A 14217-nucleotide genomic window follows, 5' to 3' on the forward strand; every position below is an offset into this window, starting at 1 on the left:
AACGAACTCTCTCCATCAAATTATCCTTTGCTGTCCATTGAAATCAAAGCGTATTCTTCAGTCCAGCAGCCGCTGACTGTGACGTGGCCGACGACGACGCCGCACCACCTTGAGGTTCCCGCGCGAAATGCACTCGATCTTGCTCTTGATCTTGACCAAAAGGCCGAGAAGCGATACCCACAATGCTTTCGAAAGGCGCCATTCTCGCACACGTCAAATTCGATTACACCAAAATGAGCTCTGTAAACTTTCCGCCAAATATCAAAGATTGTGATTTTTTTTTTTTTAATTAACAATTTGGAGAACATAATATTGACATAACATTTGATCTTGTATCAAATTTCTGGTATCATTGCTGCCACAATGGAACTGAAGCAATTGTTCACTTAATGGCCCCAGAGTTCCACCGACTGATCAAGATCAAATGTTATGATGGCCATGGAGGAGGAAGGAGATGGGGAGCAAAGTGAAAATGACATGGCTTGAGAACGCCTCTTGGAACCTGTGGCCAGACGGGGGAAGACTGGGTGAAAACATGAGGAGGTTTTTTTAGGGCCTTCATTTTTGTGGAACCCAGCAGAAAAGTATCCTGAAGGCATAGAGTCAGGTGAAGAGAGAGTGGGAATTGTCATGTTATCAAACTTTGGTTTTTCTTTGCATATATAATGATGCATAGCTCACAGTGTTATGTTTTGTTTATTTTTGCTTTTCAAGTCTTATGCTATAACTCTCTTAGGAACCGGAAGCTAAAATGTCATTCTGTTGTCTGACGAGAGATGTAAATAAGAGTGTGCAGTGTGATTATAGAACAGAGGCCATAAGTCTTGGATTTGTAAACATAATCAACTGTGAATGTTAAATCATGTCATTGTTTGTTCATTAAGTCATTTCCAAGTTTATATAAATGTTGAACAGTATGAAGGTAATGTTCAAAAAGGGGGAACTGATGGGTTCTGACTTCTAAACTTGAAATATTGTTAATCATCAGGTATCCTATGGAAATGAGAAGGGCCACAGTCTGGTTTCTACACCAGAAGCTAAATGGCATCTGTAGGAGAAATGTATATGGTGGAGTCAATTAAGGTTGGATATGAGCCAGGGACTTAGAATGTTTCTGAGTAAATGAAAGGCAATCACATGGTTGCAGTCACTGATAAGGGTGGAGAGCTGTGGATTAGTGAGGAATGGGGGGCCCAGGTCAGGTCACATTAAGGGAGAAGGAACAGTTTATTACCCACGTCACTTAACTTCCTGCCTAGCAATAGAGATGCAACGCTTAAAAGAGTAGAAGGAGACATGCTCTGTTCGGCAGTCTGACCCATTGGGTGAATAAACGGTTTGAGCTTTACTGAGTTTTTACTCTTTATTTAGAACCTAACAATATAAATATCTGGATTTGATCAGCATCCAAATTCCAACCTGATGCTCCCTGAGCCTGATGAGACATATATTAAATGATTTTGCTGTTATCCAATAGGCTACATACATATTACGACTTTTCAGGCTACAGAAAAGGTACATTGTCAGCAAGGCGCATCAATTAAATGTAGACCCAATCAATGGCAATTGATGAACTTCATTAGGCAAACTTTTTGGTGTTTTGTAACAGATGTCTATTTACATTCATCAAATGGCACTAGTTTGCTATGTTGTTGTGACATGCTATGTTGTTGACTTAGGCCTCTCTTTATGTAGTTTTGTCCTATATTTTTAATCCCAGCCCCCGCAGGAGGCCTTTTGGTAGGCCGTAATTGTGATTAACCGAGAATAAATATGTTGTTTTCTCTGGGGTATTTCCCGCCAGGAAACCGGAAGTGACATTCCAAAGCATATAAATATCTGGATTTGATTAGAGCTTTGATCAGCATGAACATTCAGACCTGATGCTACCTGAGCCTGATGAGACATTAATACATTTAATGAGCCCTACATTAACCACATTTAATGAAGCCCTACATTAACCACATTTAAAGAGACATATAGTAAATACATTTAATGAGCCCTACATTAACCACATTTAATGAGCCCTACATTGACCACATTTAATGAGCCCTACATTGACCACATTTAATGAGCCCTACATTGACCACATTTAATGAGCCCAAGTCCAGAAAAAAGCCCAAATGATTCTGCTGTTATCCAATAGACCACATATGATATAGGCACAGAAAAACATAAAAAGGCATAGATGAAGCTAGCTATATGCGCTCTTGGGTAAATAAATGAAACTAGCCAGTAAGTTCATCTGTTTAAGTGTGAACTCTGTTTGTATGCCATATTAACCACTCTCCATTTGTGAACTGTGTACATGTGTCTTATGATCCTCTCAGGGTTTTGTGTATAATATGATAGCATCTAATAGAGCATCAATCTGCCTTTGGGTCAACTGGAACAAATGTTGATGAATAAGTTCAGTGGCCTGACTGTTGGTAATGCTGCAATAATGGAGAGTATTCCATCTCGGTGGTTGGACTGAAGAGACACACTGTCTGTCCCCAGTCTGTCAGTGTGTCTGTCTTGTCCGTGTCCGTCTGTCCCCAGTCTGTCAGTCTTACTGGCATGTGAGGAAAGCTGTCAATTCGTCCCTTGCATGCATTGAGTGAATCCATGCATAGCATGCAAAGACTGTGCACTGAACGAGGGGAAGAGTTCAAACCACCAGGACCACAAGCCTGTGTCTGACTGACCCCTGAACCTGGTGACCTTGCTGCCTGACCAATGGGGAGACACACCAACTTTGGGTGCCGGAGAAGTGGCGGCCTGCAATAGTACATCCAGGTCCATATGGAGCAGGTTAATAACCCCTGCTGGGGCCAAACACACACACATACACACACACGGAAGATAAGCACTGGGATTACTGGGAAGGCCCTGGAGATGACTCGTGTGGTGTTACCAGCTGTAATAGTTGCAGAGATATGGATAGGCAGGTGAAAAAGTAGGTGGAGGATGGATGAAGAGGGTGAGGAGAGGATGGATGAAGAGGGTGAGGGACTGACCAGAGAATGAAAGGAGGTGAGATCATCAGAAAGGGCAAGCTGAAAACATGGAGGTAGAGGACGTGGGAGGCCAGACCATCCCTAGGAAAACAAGGGGGTAGAGGTGGTAGACCAGATCATCCCTAGGAAAACATGGAGGTAGAGGAGGTGGGAGACCAGACCATCCCTAGGAAAACAAGGGGGTAGAGGAGGTGGTAGACCAGATCATCCCTAGGAAAACATGGAGGTAGAGGAGGTGGGAGACCAGACCATCCCTAGGGAAACAAGGGGGTAGAGGAGGTGGTAGACCAGATCATCCCTAGGAAAACAAGGGGGTAGAGGAGGTGGGAGACCAGACCATCCCTAGGCTAGAACCTATGAGCCGTCTGAGTTGACACTGAGGGTATGATGTTGATGGAAGCCTGAGGGGACATTATGACATCATCTGACCTGCGGCTGTGACGGAGTGGTTGCCTGTGACGGTGCGGTTGCCTGTGACGGTGCGGTTGTGTTAGCGTCGGGAACCAGGGCTTCACCATCGAACAAGATTATGTCCTGTTGCGTGTCTGGAGCTGGAGTCAACGAGGGTCTGGGGCTGGGGGGCGGGCGTACAGGGGCGGGTCCAGGGGGCGCCGGCCTCGTCTGGAGGATCCACGGAAGTATGTACACACATGCAACAGTAGTGAGGGAGACACAGCACACAGGTTAGTAAAACACACCAGCACACTAGTAATAGTAGGTTACTGTTACCTGGGCTGGTATCCAATCCAAGGCGTGTCATGGAGCAGCGCTCTGGACAGACGACAATGTGCCTTTTCAAGGCAATTTCCCTGACATTCCTGGAGATTGTGTTTACTGTTAACGCTGCTCATGTTGGCTCACCCTCCATGTTGGCTCAAGCGTAAATTACCTTTAGAAATCAAGTGCAATGCGCTGCTCTACAACGCGCCATGGATTGGATCCAGCCCTAGTCTGTAAGTGGTGTCTATGAGGCTTCCTTCTATGTTAGAAGAGCACATGTCTATCAAACCAATGGAGAGAAACTCTCCATTCAACATGCTCTGGGTTAGTTTCATCTCTCGCTTTGGGAGTTTTCCTGAAGAGAATGTTAGCAACTGTGTGTGCTCGCAATTGTACCGTCCACTCCTTTTTCCACCCTCTTGAATTCAACACCATAAAAATACTCCAGACCTTAAACTCAAGATTTCCCCCACACACACTCACATTTCTGACCCACGCTTCTGAAAATGACACTCGTTCATCAACACACAAACCCCAGTCACTCAAGACAAACACAGAGACAGTCAGACACTTTACAGCCCCTGTATGAGGGAGCCTTACCTTGGGTGCAGCGTCTGGGGTAACGCTGTGGTTGGCGGCGGCTGCCTCACTGGGAAAGAAAAAGGGAGAATTACTGACTGACTCCCATATCATGCCATGATGAAGATGTCCTGGTTGTGTTCAGTAGAGAGAGAACATTTTACTGTATTAATTTTTCTAGGAAGGAGAAAGTAGAAAATAAAGAGGGTAGAGGAGGAGAGAACGAGAGAGGGGGCAGACGAGGAGAGAGAACGAGAGGGGGGCAGAGGAGGAGAGAGAACGAGAGGGGGGCAGAGGAGGAGAGAGAACGTGAGGGGGGCAGAGGAGGAGAGAGAACGAGAGGGGGGCAGAGGAGGAGAGAGAACGAGAGGGGGCAGAGGAGGAGAGAGAACGACAGAGGGGGCAGAGGAGGAGAGAGAACGACAGAGGGAAGAGTAGAGAGAACGAGAGGGGGCACAGGAGGAGAGAGAACAAGAGGGGGCAGAGGAGGAGAGAGAACGAGAGGGGGGCAGAGGAGGAGAGAGAACGAGAGGGGGGCAGAGGAGGAGAGAGAACGAGAGAGGGAAGAGGAGGAGAGAGAACGAGAGGGGGGACAATGACCTCAGTTGTGTTGGAGCAACGTGCGGGCGATTCACTAAGATGATAGTACAACGGGCAAAGATGTAGCAGCGTATCAGTTTCAGTCATCCACAGTGGTGAAGGTCTGACTATCTGGTGGCGGCCGCGCCGATTAGTTTTTTTAGCACAGACTGTCCCCCTGTATCACCATGGGAAAGCAGAACAGGGTCAACTGGTGTGCGTAAGAGAAAACATTTTGAAACGGGGTGAAATGCGTTGGTACAACCATTGAACTTTTCTGATAAGAACACAGACGTTCGTTATTTTTGTCGCAAAACTTTTTGTTACAGTGTGCCCTACTGTGTAGTCAACAGTCTGCACCATCCACCAAGACCACAAGATGGGAGCAAGGGGCTGAGAAGTATATTAAATGATCTGTGTGTACAGGCCCATTTTAGCAGGGAGAATGAGCATATGCCAAACAAACCATTCTTTATTAATAATATATAACAAGACTGTGCGTAGTACTTCACAAATACACAGCTCAGAGCAAAAACTATTTGGGGACGTTGCTGCGGCATGAGACACCAACTCACAACACAAGGCTTCCTCAAACGCCATGCTGCGGTCATGCAGAGGAGTGCCTGACCTGAAACACACGGACTCTCAGACTGAGAACTACCGGAACACCCATGAATGTCCAAGCACACAGCAGAACTCCATGCACTACTTGACAGATGACGGTTCACTTGGACAACTAAAGGTCTGTATACATCCTGTTTTGAGTCCTCCAATCCTTTATTCTCACTCAGTATGGAACTGCACCATGCAGAGTGACTAGTGCTGTGCAATTAACCAAAATGACGGTTATTTATTGGTTTTTAAATAAATAATTCACCAACTTCAGTTCAATTATTTTAATTCCATTTCTTTCTTTTTTTCTGTGAGCACATAGTGCTGCCGAACTGTGATGTAGTAGGGAGTTGTAGTTTCCAACAAGCTCTTTATAAACCAGATCATGCTGAACTGTGTGATGTAGTAGGGAGTTGTAGTTTCCAACAAGTCCTTTATTCCCAGTCAGTATCTAACTGCACCATGCAGAAGGACACACACAGGCACATATAAACTGTCATACTGGTCACTCCCAGTCAGGTCCATTACCTCTTCTTGGGTCCAGGCTTCCAGTCTTTACCTGCCTTTCTGTAGGGGGGGGGGGGGGGGGGGGGGGGTGTAACGTAATCTGATTACATTCCGTTACTTTTAGATTAATTTCCCCTTAAGAGGCATTAGAAGAAGACAAAAATGTATGTTGCCAATTGAACGACGTAAATCAATGTTAAAAGTTTACATAGCTGGCCATATATGGATGTTACAATTTACTTTATGGGTTGGTTATGTAGGCTTCTTCTAACCCATCGCTTTCTACTACAGATAATAATAAGATTTAATTATATCCTTACATCATGAACCAAATTCTATCAGAATTCCAGTCATTCCAATAAATGTTATACCTCTTGATCGGAAAGAATAGGACTTGAAAATATGGAAGTATAGATTAGCCAAATTGTTTTATCTGAGCACCAAAACTAAGGACTTATTAGCCAACCCTACTCTGTTGTCATGGAGGACTGATTGGGCTCATTGATTTGAGTTGAAAAATAAATGCTGCGCTCATGGAATGGCATGCTTTGATCAATAATAAGTGATATCCGTATCAAATTACACTACACCACTGCTGTCATTCTTACCTCCAAGCGTTTATTCAAGTTGGATCATCTTTGGATGCCGACAGCAGTCGCTCCATTGGAAGACATAGCTTGGACTGTAGCCTACAAAAACCTATTCCTGCTCTTTCCCCACAATCCATCAAACACATTCGCTGTGTCGTCATGTAATCCGTTACTGCCCAACCCTGTGTATGCATTGCATTGGACCTTATTGGCCATGTTCTGTTATAATCTCCACCCGGCACAGCCAGAAGAGGACTGGCCACCCCACATAGCCTGGTTCCTCTCTAGGTTTCTTCCTAGGTTTTGGCCTTTCTAGGGAGTTTTTCCTAGCCACCGTGCTTCTACACCTGCATTGCTTGATGTTTGGGGTTTTAGGCTGGGTTTCTGTACAGCACTTTGAGATATCAGCTGATGTACGAAGGGCTATATAAATACATTTGATTTTATATTTCTCTACAATTACCATAAAGTTCCTAAAAGGTGCACCAGACAGAGGTAGATTGTACAGGTACATATAACAGTGGGGCAAAGTAGACAGGTACGCCATAGATGAACACTATCATATGTACAATAGTCCACTGGTAATCGCAACACATTGGTATCATGTCAAGTCTCACTCACTTGGCTAGCCTCTGCTCATCCAGTTTGGTCATGACATCATTCAGGTCCTGGTTCAGCTGCAAACAGAAAGATTGGAGGAAGTCAATTAATCAGTCTAGACATGTATTTATCAATCAGTCCCATGTACTGACGGTGGGCACCCAGCTCTCCCTCTCACCTTTCCCATGTCTTTGTGGAACCTCTGCTGATATCCAGCCATACTCTGGAATGTGTTAACATAGAAGCCAACACGACTAGAGCGAAGAGAGGAGAGAGGAGAGAGAGAGAACGTGTTAACATGGTAGCTGGCAACACTCTGTGTGTGTGTGTGTGTGTGTGATGATGTGTGGAAGAGAGAACGTGTTAATATGGTGGCTGGCAACACTGTGTGTGTGTGTGTGTGTCTGACTGTCTGTGATGACATGTGGAAGAGACAACGTGATAACAGTGGTTGTAAGTGGGTGGCTCTTCAGAAAGACAGAGGGAAGGAGATTGTGTCAGCCTGGTAGCATCAGTGAGAGGGTGGAGAAGTCTCACCTGTTCCACAGCTGTGGAAGCTCATCCTGCAGATCTACGTTGATCTCCTCAAATACTTTCTGAGCTCTCCCTAACTCCTCCTCTGCCTGTACAGACACCATGACACATCCACAGAGGTTAAACAATGTTAGTATATGCCTGTACAGACACCATGACACATCCACAGAGGTTGAACAATTCTACAGTACCATGTTTGTTAGTATATGTTACTCAAAAGAAAGCACATTATCTACAATCAAACTAAAGAACGACATGGAATATAGACAGAATGTTAGGGCATGGTGGCATAGAATATAGAATTAGAACTCAGAATGGGTGAATGACAAGTGAGTGTTGAAGGCATGGCGGGGGGGTCAGGGCGAAGTGTGACAGGGGTGAGAGGGTGAGTTAGTTAGACATCAGTCACCTGGTTTCTGGTCAGGTTAGTTTGGGCTATTTGATGAGCAGACAGAATCCCCTGGGCCCAACCTGGGGCAGCCTTCTCAACAAGAGACATCGGCTAGCCATGCAGACGGACGGACAGACAGAGCGAGAGAGAAGCAAGACAAATACACTGCTCAAAAAAATAAAGGGAACACTAAAATAACACATCCTAGATCTGAATGAATGAAATATTCTTATGAAATACTTTTTTCTTTACATATTTGAATGTGCTAACAACAAAAATCACACAAAAATTATCAATGGAAATCAAATTTATCAACCCATGGAGGTCTGGATTTGAAGTCACACTCAAAATTAAAGTGGAAAACCACATTACAGGCTGATCCAACTTTGATGAAATGTCCTTAAAACAAGTCAAAATGAGGCTCAGTAGTGTGTGTGGCCTCCACGTGCCTGTATGACCTCCCTACAACACCTGGGCATGCTCCTGATGAGGTGGCGGATGGTCTCCTGAGGGATCTCCTCCCAGACCTGGACTAAAGCATCCGCCAACTCCTGGACAGTCTGTGGTGCAACGTGGCGTTGGTGGATGGAGCGAGACAGGATGTCCCAGATGTGCTCAATTGGATTCAGGTCTGGGGAACGGGCGGGCCAGTCCATAGCATCAATGCCTTTCTCTTGAAGGAACTGCTGACACACTCCAGCCACATGAGGTCTAGCATTGTCTTGCATTAGGAGGAACCCAGGGCCAACCACACCAGCATATGGTCTCACAAGGGGTCTGAGGATCTCATCTCGGTACCTAATGGCAGTCAGGCTACCTCTGGCGAGCACATGGAGGGCTGTGCGGCCCCCCAAAGAAATGCCACCCCACACCATGACTGACCCACCGCCAAACCGGTCATGCTGGAGGATGTTGCAGGCAGCAGAACGTTCTCCACGGCGTCTCCAGACTGTCACAGGTGCTCAGTGTGAACCTGCTTTCATCTGTGAAGAGCACAGGGCGCTAGTGGCGAATTTGCCAATCTTGGTGTTCTCTGGCAAATGCCAAACGTCCTGCACGGTGTTGGGCTGTAAGCACAACCCCCACCTGTGGATGTCGGGCCCTCATACCACCCTCATGGAGTCTGTTTCTGACCGTTTGAGCAGACACATGCACATTTGTGGCCTGCTGGAGGTCATTTTGCAGGACTCTGGCAGTGCTCCTCCTGCTCCTCCTTGCACAAAGGCAGAGGTAGCGGTACTGCTGCTGGGTTGTTGCCCTCCTACGGCCTCCTCCACATCTCCTGATGTACTGGCCTGTCTCCTGGTAGCGCCTCCATGCTCTGGACACTACGCTGACAGACACAGCAAACCTTCTTGCCACATCTCGCATTGATGTGCCATCCTGGATGAGCTGCACTACCTGAGCCACTTGTGTGGGTTGTAGACTCATGCTACCACTAGAGTGAAAGCACCGCCAGCATTCAAAAGTGACAAAAACATCAGCCAGGAAGTATAGGAACTGAGAAGTGGTCTGTGGTCCCACCTGCACAACCACTCCTTTATTGGGGGTGTCTTGCTAAATGCCGATAATTTCCACCCGTTGTCTATTCCATTTGCACAACAGCATGTGACATTTATTGTCAATCAGTGTTTCTTCCTAAGTGGACAGTTTGATTTCACAGAAGTGTGATTGACTTGGAGTTACATTGTGTTGTTTAAGTGTTCCCTTTATTTTTTTGAGCAGTGTAGTTTGACAGGCAGGTTAGCAATTCAGACAGGCAGGTTAGCAATTCAGACAGGCAGGTTAGCAATTCAGACAGGCAGGTTAGCAATTCAGACAGGCAGGTTAGCAATTCAGACAGGCAGGTTAGCAATTCAGACAGGCAGGTTTGAGAGAGTTTTGAAATAGGGCAAGAGTATTTCCATATTGTACATTAACACCCAATCAAACACACACACATAAAAAACAGGTTAATGAGACTTTTTTTTCCCCCAGTAGGTTGATTGGTTGCTTATTTCAACTGGTAAAGCCTAAGCCCATGGGAGCATGTGCCAAGCATAGCAAAACACGCCTCGCCAAAATTGCAATGCAGCATGTTGCTTACTGACATCAGACATCATAATGTGGGTATTTGCATTAGCTTTGTTAAGGCCTTTATAGAGTCATGACTGAGTCACATTATAGAGCCGACCTGAACTGGCCTGGATATTTTCTCTTTACATTGTTCTGTTCCTTCCAAGAAGGTTCCAGAAACGCTGGTCCTCTGTAGTTGGTAGAGCATGGTGCTTGCAACGCCAGGATAGTGCGTTTGATTCCCGGGACCAACCGTACGTAACAGGTAGGCATCCATGACTAAGTTGCTTTGGATAAAAGCGTCTAATAAATGGCATATATTATTTGTTATTTTAAACGATGGCGGATGCATCCCAGTACTACTGGCTCGACTTGGATTGGCTCAGCAGTGTGATACCGTAATGAACCCAGGAAACGATGCAGCGGGCGGCCATCTTACCTTGGCGATCTTGGCCTGGTCCTGCTTCTTGCCCTTCTGTAGGGAGCCAAAGTGATGCCTCGCACTGTCGTAGTCGGTCATCTTCCTGTCCCGCTTAGCGATGCGTGCCTGGTCAGAGACACCAGACAAACATACCCACAGAGTCACTGATAGATAGAAGGCTGCAGCTTCTTGAGAACCAATCAATCAAATGTATGTATTGATGTATCCTCTAACTGGTCTGGGATCTGAGCTGTTTCAGGGCTCCATTTAAAACCAGGATCGCTGAAACATTAAAGATTGCACACCAGAAAATGTAAAGGTGATTTCCTATTGAGCAGACATTTACCATTACATTTTAATCACGCTGTAACTCTGTGAACTTCCACCATATGGATTGTATAGAGCCCTCGGTACCAGTATGTGTAATCTGTTCTGTTAGAGCCCTCGGTACCGGTATGTGTAGTCTGTTCTGTTAGAGCCCTCGGTACCAAAATGTGTAGTCTGTTCTGTTAGAGCCCTCGGTACCAGTATGTGTAGTCTGTTCTGTTAGAGCCCTCGGTACCAGTATGCGTAGTCTGTTCTGTTAGAGCCCTCGGTACCAGTATGTGTAGTCTGTTCTGTTAGAGCCCTCGGTACCAGAATGTGTAGTCTGTTCTGTTAGAGCCCTCGGTACCAGTATGCGTAGTCTGTTCTGTTAGAGCCCTCGGTACCAGTATGTGTAGTCTGTTCTGTTAGAGCCCTCGGTATCAGTATGCGTAGTCTGTTCTGTTAGAGCCCTCAGAACAGAGTATACATACTGGTACCATTTGTTAATGTTGTGAAAAATCAATCAAAATGTTATAAAAACGTTTATATTTATTTATTATGGAGTTTCATTTTTCACAAAATGGCCAAACACACACCCTCACACTGAGCACCTGACTGCAGTGACACATACCTTAATGTCAGGAAACTGGGCCAGATAGTTATCCATGGCGATCATGGAATTGTCCGCAAGCTTGTCGTGGTAATCTGACCACAGGATGTCTGTCTCCTACAATACACACAGCAGAGTCAAACAACACACTCACAAATGCAAACACCCACGCATACACCCACCCCCACCCCAATAACAGCTCCACTAACGGTGCAGTTCAGAGCTAGTCTGAAACTAGTGCCATGTCTTCTAGCTATAGATCTAGTGTAGGCCACAGCTATTCCCACTAGTCCTCATTCATCACCAGTCTACACAGTCATGAATGAGCTACTGAGCTAGCTGGCCTTTACCTCCATGCAATAGTCCATCTCCTTCTCTATCATCTCCTACAGACGGAAGGATGGAGAGATGGAGGGAAAGAGACATGCAGTGAGAGAGAGAGGAGTATGTGTTGCATTGAGAAGAAGTGAATGTGACAGTGATGAAATGGAGGGAGGAAACTAGACACTGGTTCCCTTTTCGATTCTCTTTTTACTCAAACAACCAATAGAATTGATCTGAAGTTCTCATGTTCATTTCTACATTTTCAATTATACTTTTAATTCAACCTCTGAAGTTTTGTACACCTCTTTCGCAGAGGAACAGGTAGTCAGTCATTCATCCTGAATTCCCATAGATCACACACACCAACTGTGCTAGTCTCTCTCACCTCTGCGATGGTATCCACCTCCTCCTTGCCAAACCACTCTGGCTCGTACATATCCGCCAGACAGTCCTGCAGACGCTTGGACGCATCATGCATGGCTGAGGATCACAGAGACAGACAGACAGGCAGACAGACAGACGACAGGCAGACGAGAGGCAGACCAAAAACTGAAATGAAACTGGGCGAATGACAGGAAGAGGTCTGAGTGTATTAATGAGTGTGAACACTACAACTGTGTCACTCCAAAATAGACAAGACAGAAACTGACATATATTACTGTAAAACCTAATAATAAGTCACAGGATACATGCACACACACACACACGTGTAGTGTACAAACACACTCACAGACAGACATGCTTCTTACTTTTAACTGCTGCCAGATAGGCCCTCAAGTCTTTCTGCAGTTTGGTGCCCTCGGCCTGGAAAATACAACAATGGGTTGGACTGGGATTGTGAGCATGATGCCATTTTCACATTACTGAACCAAACTGAGCCAAGCTGTACTGTGCTGCCCTGGTTACACAAACAACAGTTGCTGGAACCATACTGGAAAGGATATTGTGAAAATACCATCTTAACCAGCCCAATACGGTTCAGGACAGTTATGGATCCGTTTGTGTGTGTGGGCAGGGAGGGGAGGGAACGGAACATTGGGCCACAACAGTTGGTTCACCATCTCAATGAGAGAGGGAGGAGAAAGAGTTGGAAGAGTCTCACCATCTGCTTGTTGAAGTTAGCCACACCCTCCTCGAACGCTGTGTCCCTGGTCTCATCAGCTTTACCCAGCTTCTGAAGGACCTGACAGAAAGACAAAACAACCCTGGGTGGTTAATACATGAGTACTACAGGGCTTCTGAAGGACCTGACAGAAAGACAAACAACCCTGGGTGAATACATGAGCACTACAGGGCTTCTGAAGGACCTGACAGAAAGACAAACAACCCTGGGTGAATACATGAGCACTACAGGGCTACTGCAGGACCTGACAGAAAGACAAACAACCCTGGGTGAATACATGAGCACTACAGGGCTTCTGAAGGACCTGACAGAAAGACAAACAACCCTGGGTGGTGAATACATGAGCACTACAGGGCTACTGCAGGACCTGACAGAAAGACAAACAACCCTGGGTGAATACATGAGCACTACAGGGCTACTGCAGGACCTGGGAGAGCACAATCAAAAATCACACACAGTAATACTTTACTTAAAGAGACCCTAGTCTTAATGGCGAAGCCCTGCTTAAATAAAGGTCAAATGATATAATCTACCGACCTACAAAAATGAATGATATATTGTTCCTCCAAATCAATTGGAAAGATTTAACTGGTAATACACTTGTCTATTTTTAGGCAGGCTGTCAAAGCCATGTGTCTCCTCCGTCTCTGGCAGAGACCAGCTGACAAGCACACGAAAGGCTCTGAGTGTCCATCTCCTAGTTCAACATGGAGAACTTAGAAGCGTTAAGCTGTTCAACTCTGACTCTCTCTGGTGGAATTTTCTAAATGACACTAAATATTGTATACTACCCTGATAAAGCACATGTCAGTTTCAAAACAGGGCTTGTGCAATGTCAGTTGTCATCTCACAGGAAAATAATTCATTTGTGGAGAGGGATAGTGTAGCCTTGTTCACATTGGCAGGTTGAAGTTACTCAAATCCATTTTTTTTTTTGCACATCTGATTTGAATCTGTTATTTTTCCTCCAGTCTGAACAGCCAAAAGCCACATGGAATCTGAAACTTCAAGCCACCTTCGTAGGCCATGCGACAACGGTCAAATCAGATTTATTTGGCATATCTTGTTGCCTGCTAGCTACTGTGTTGACAGTTTGACAAGAACATGACAGGGTAGCGAACTAGCTTGTTAACTGTTTACAAACAAATTAATGTGCGAGAAAGATAAACAGCTACCTACCTAGCTAGCTGACTGCTGTGGCTAGCTTAGCTAGCTGACTGCTGTGGCTAGCTTAGCTAGCTGACTGCTGTGGCTAGCTTAGCTAGCT

At 45.6% G+C, this 14217-nt stretch overlaps 1 protein-coding gene across 2 annotated transcripts in view; it reads right to left on the reverse strand.

Moving 5' to 3' along the window:
- The window catches only part of LOC139372934 (myc box-dependent-interacting protein 1-like), a 40561-nt gene that overhangs the window by 11210 nt on the left and 15134 nt on the right, over positions 1-14217 (reverse strand). The window contains exons 2-12 of one of the 2 annotated variants that reach the window (XM_071112812.1): positions 12930-13010; positions 12577-12631; positions 12213-12307; positions 11854-11889; positions 11525-11620; positions 10606-10713; positions 7724-7809; positions 7365-7440; positions 7208-7263; positions 6018-6056; positions 4320-4368 (exon numbers count right to left, since the gene is read on the reverse strand). In XM_071112812.1, the coding sequence (XP_070968913.1) occupies positions 4320-4368; positions 6018-6056; positions 7208-7263; positions 7365-7440; positions 7724-7809; positions 10606-10713; positions 11525-11620; positions 11854-11889; positions 12213-12307; positions 12577-12631; positions 12930-13010 (777 nt within the window). The remainder of the gene's footprint in view (positions 1-4319; positions 4369-6017; positions 6057-7207; positions 7264-7364; positions 7441-7723; positions 7810-10605; positions 10714-11524; positions 11621-11853; positions 11890-12212; positions 12308-12576; positions 12632-12929; positions 13011-14217) is intronic. The other variant, XM_071112813.1, reaches the window with a different exon arrangement.

The sequence above is a fragment of the Oncorhynchus clarkii genome, chromosome 18 (genome assembly GCF_045791955.1).
Source record: "Oncorhynchus clarkii lewisi isolate Uvic-CL-2024 chromosome 18, UVic_Ocla_1.0, whole genome shotgun sequence".
Lineage (NCBI taxonomy): Eukaryota > Metazoa > Chordata > Actinopteri > Salmoniformes > Salmonidae > Oncorhynchus > Oncorhynchus clarkii.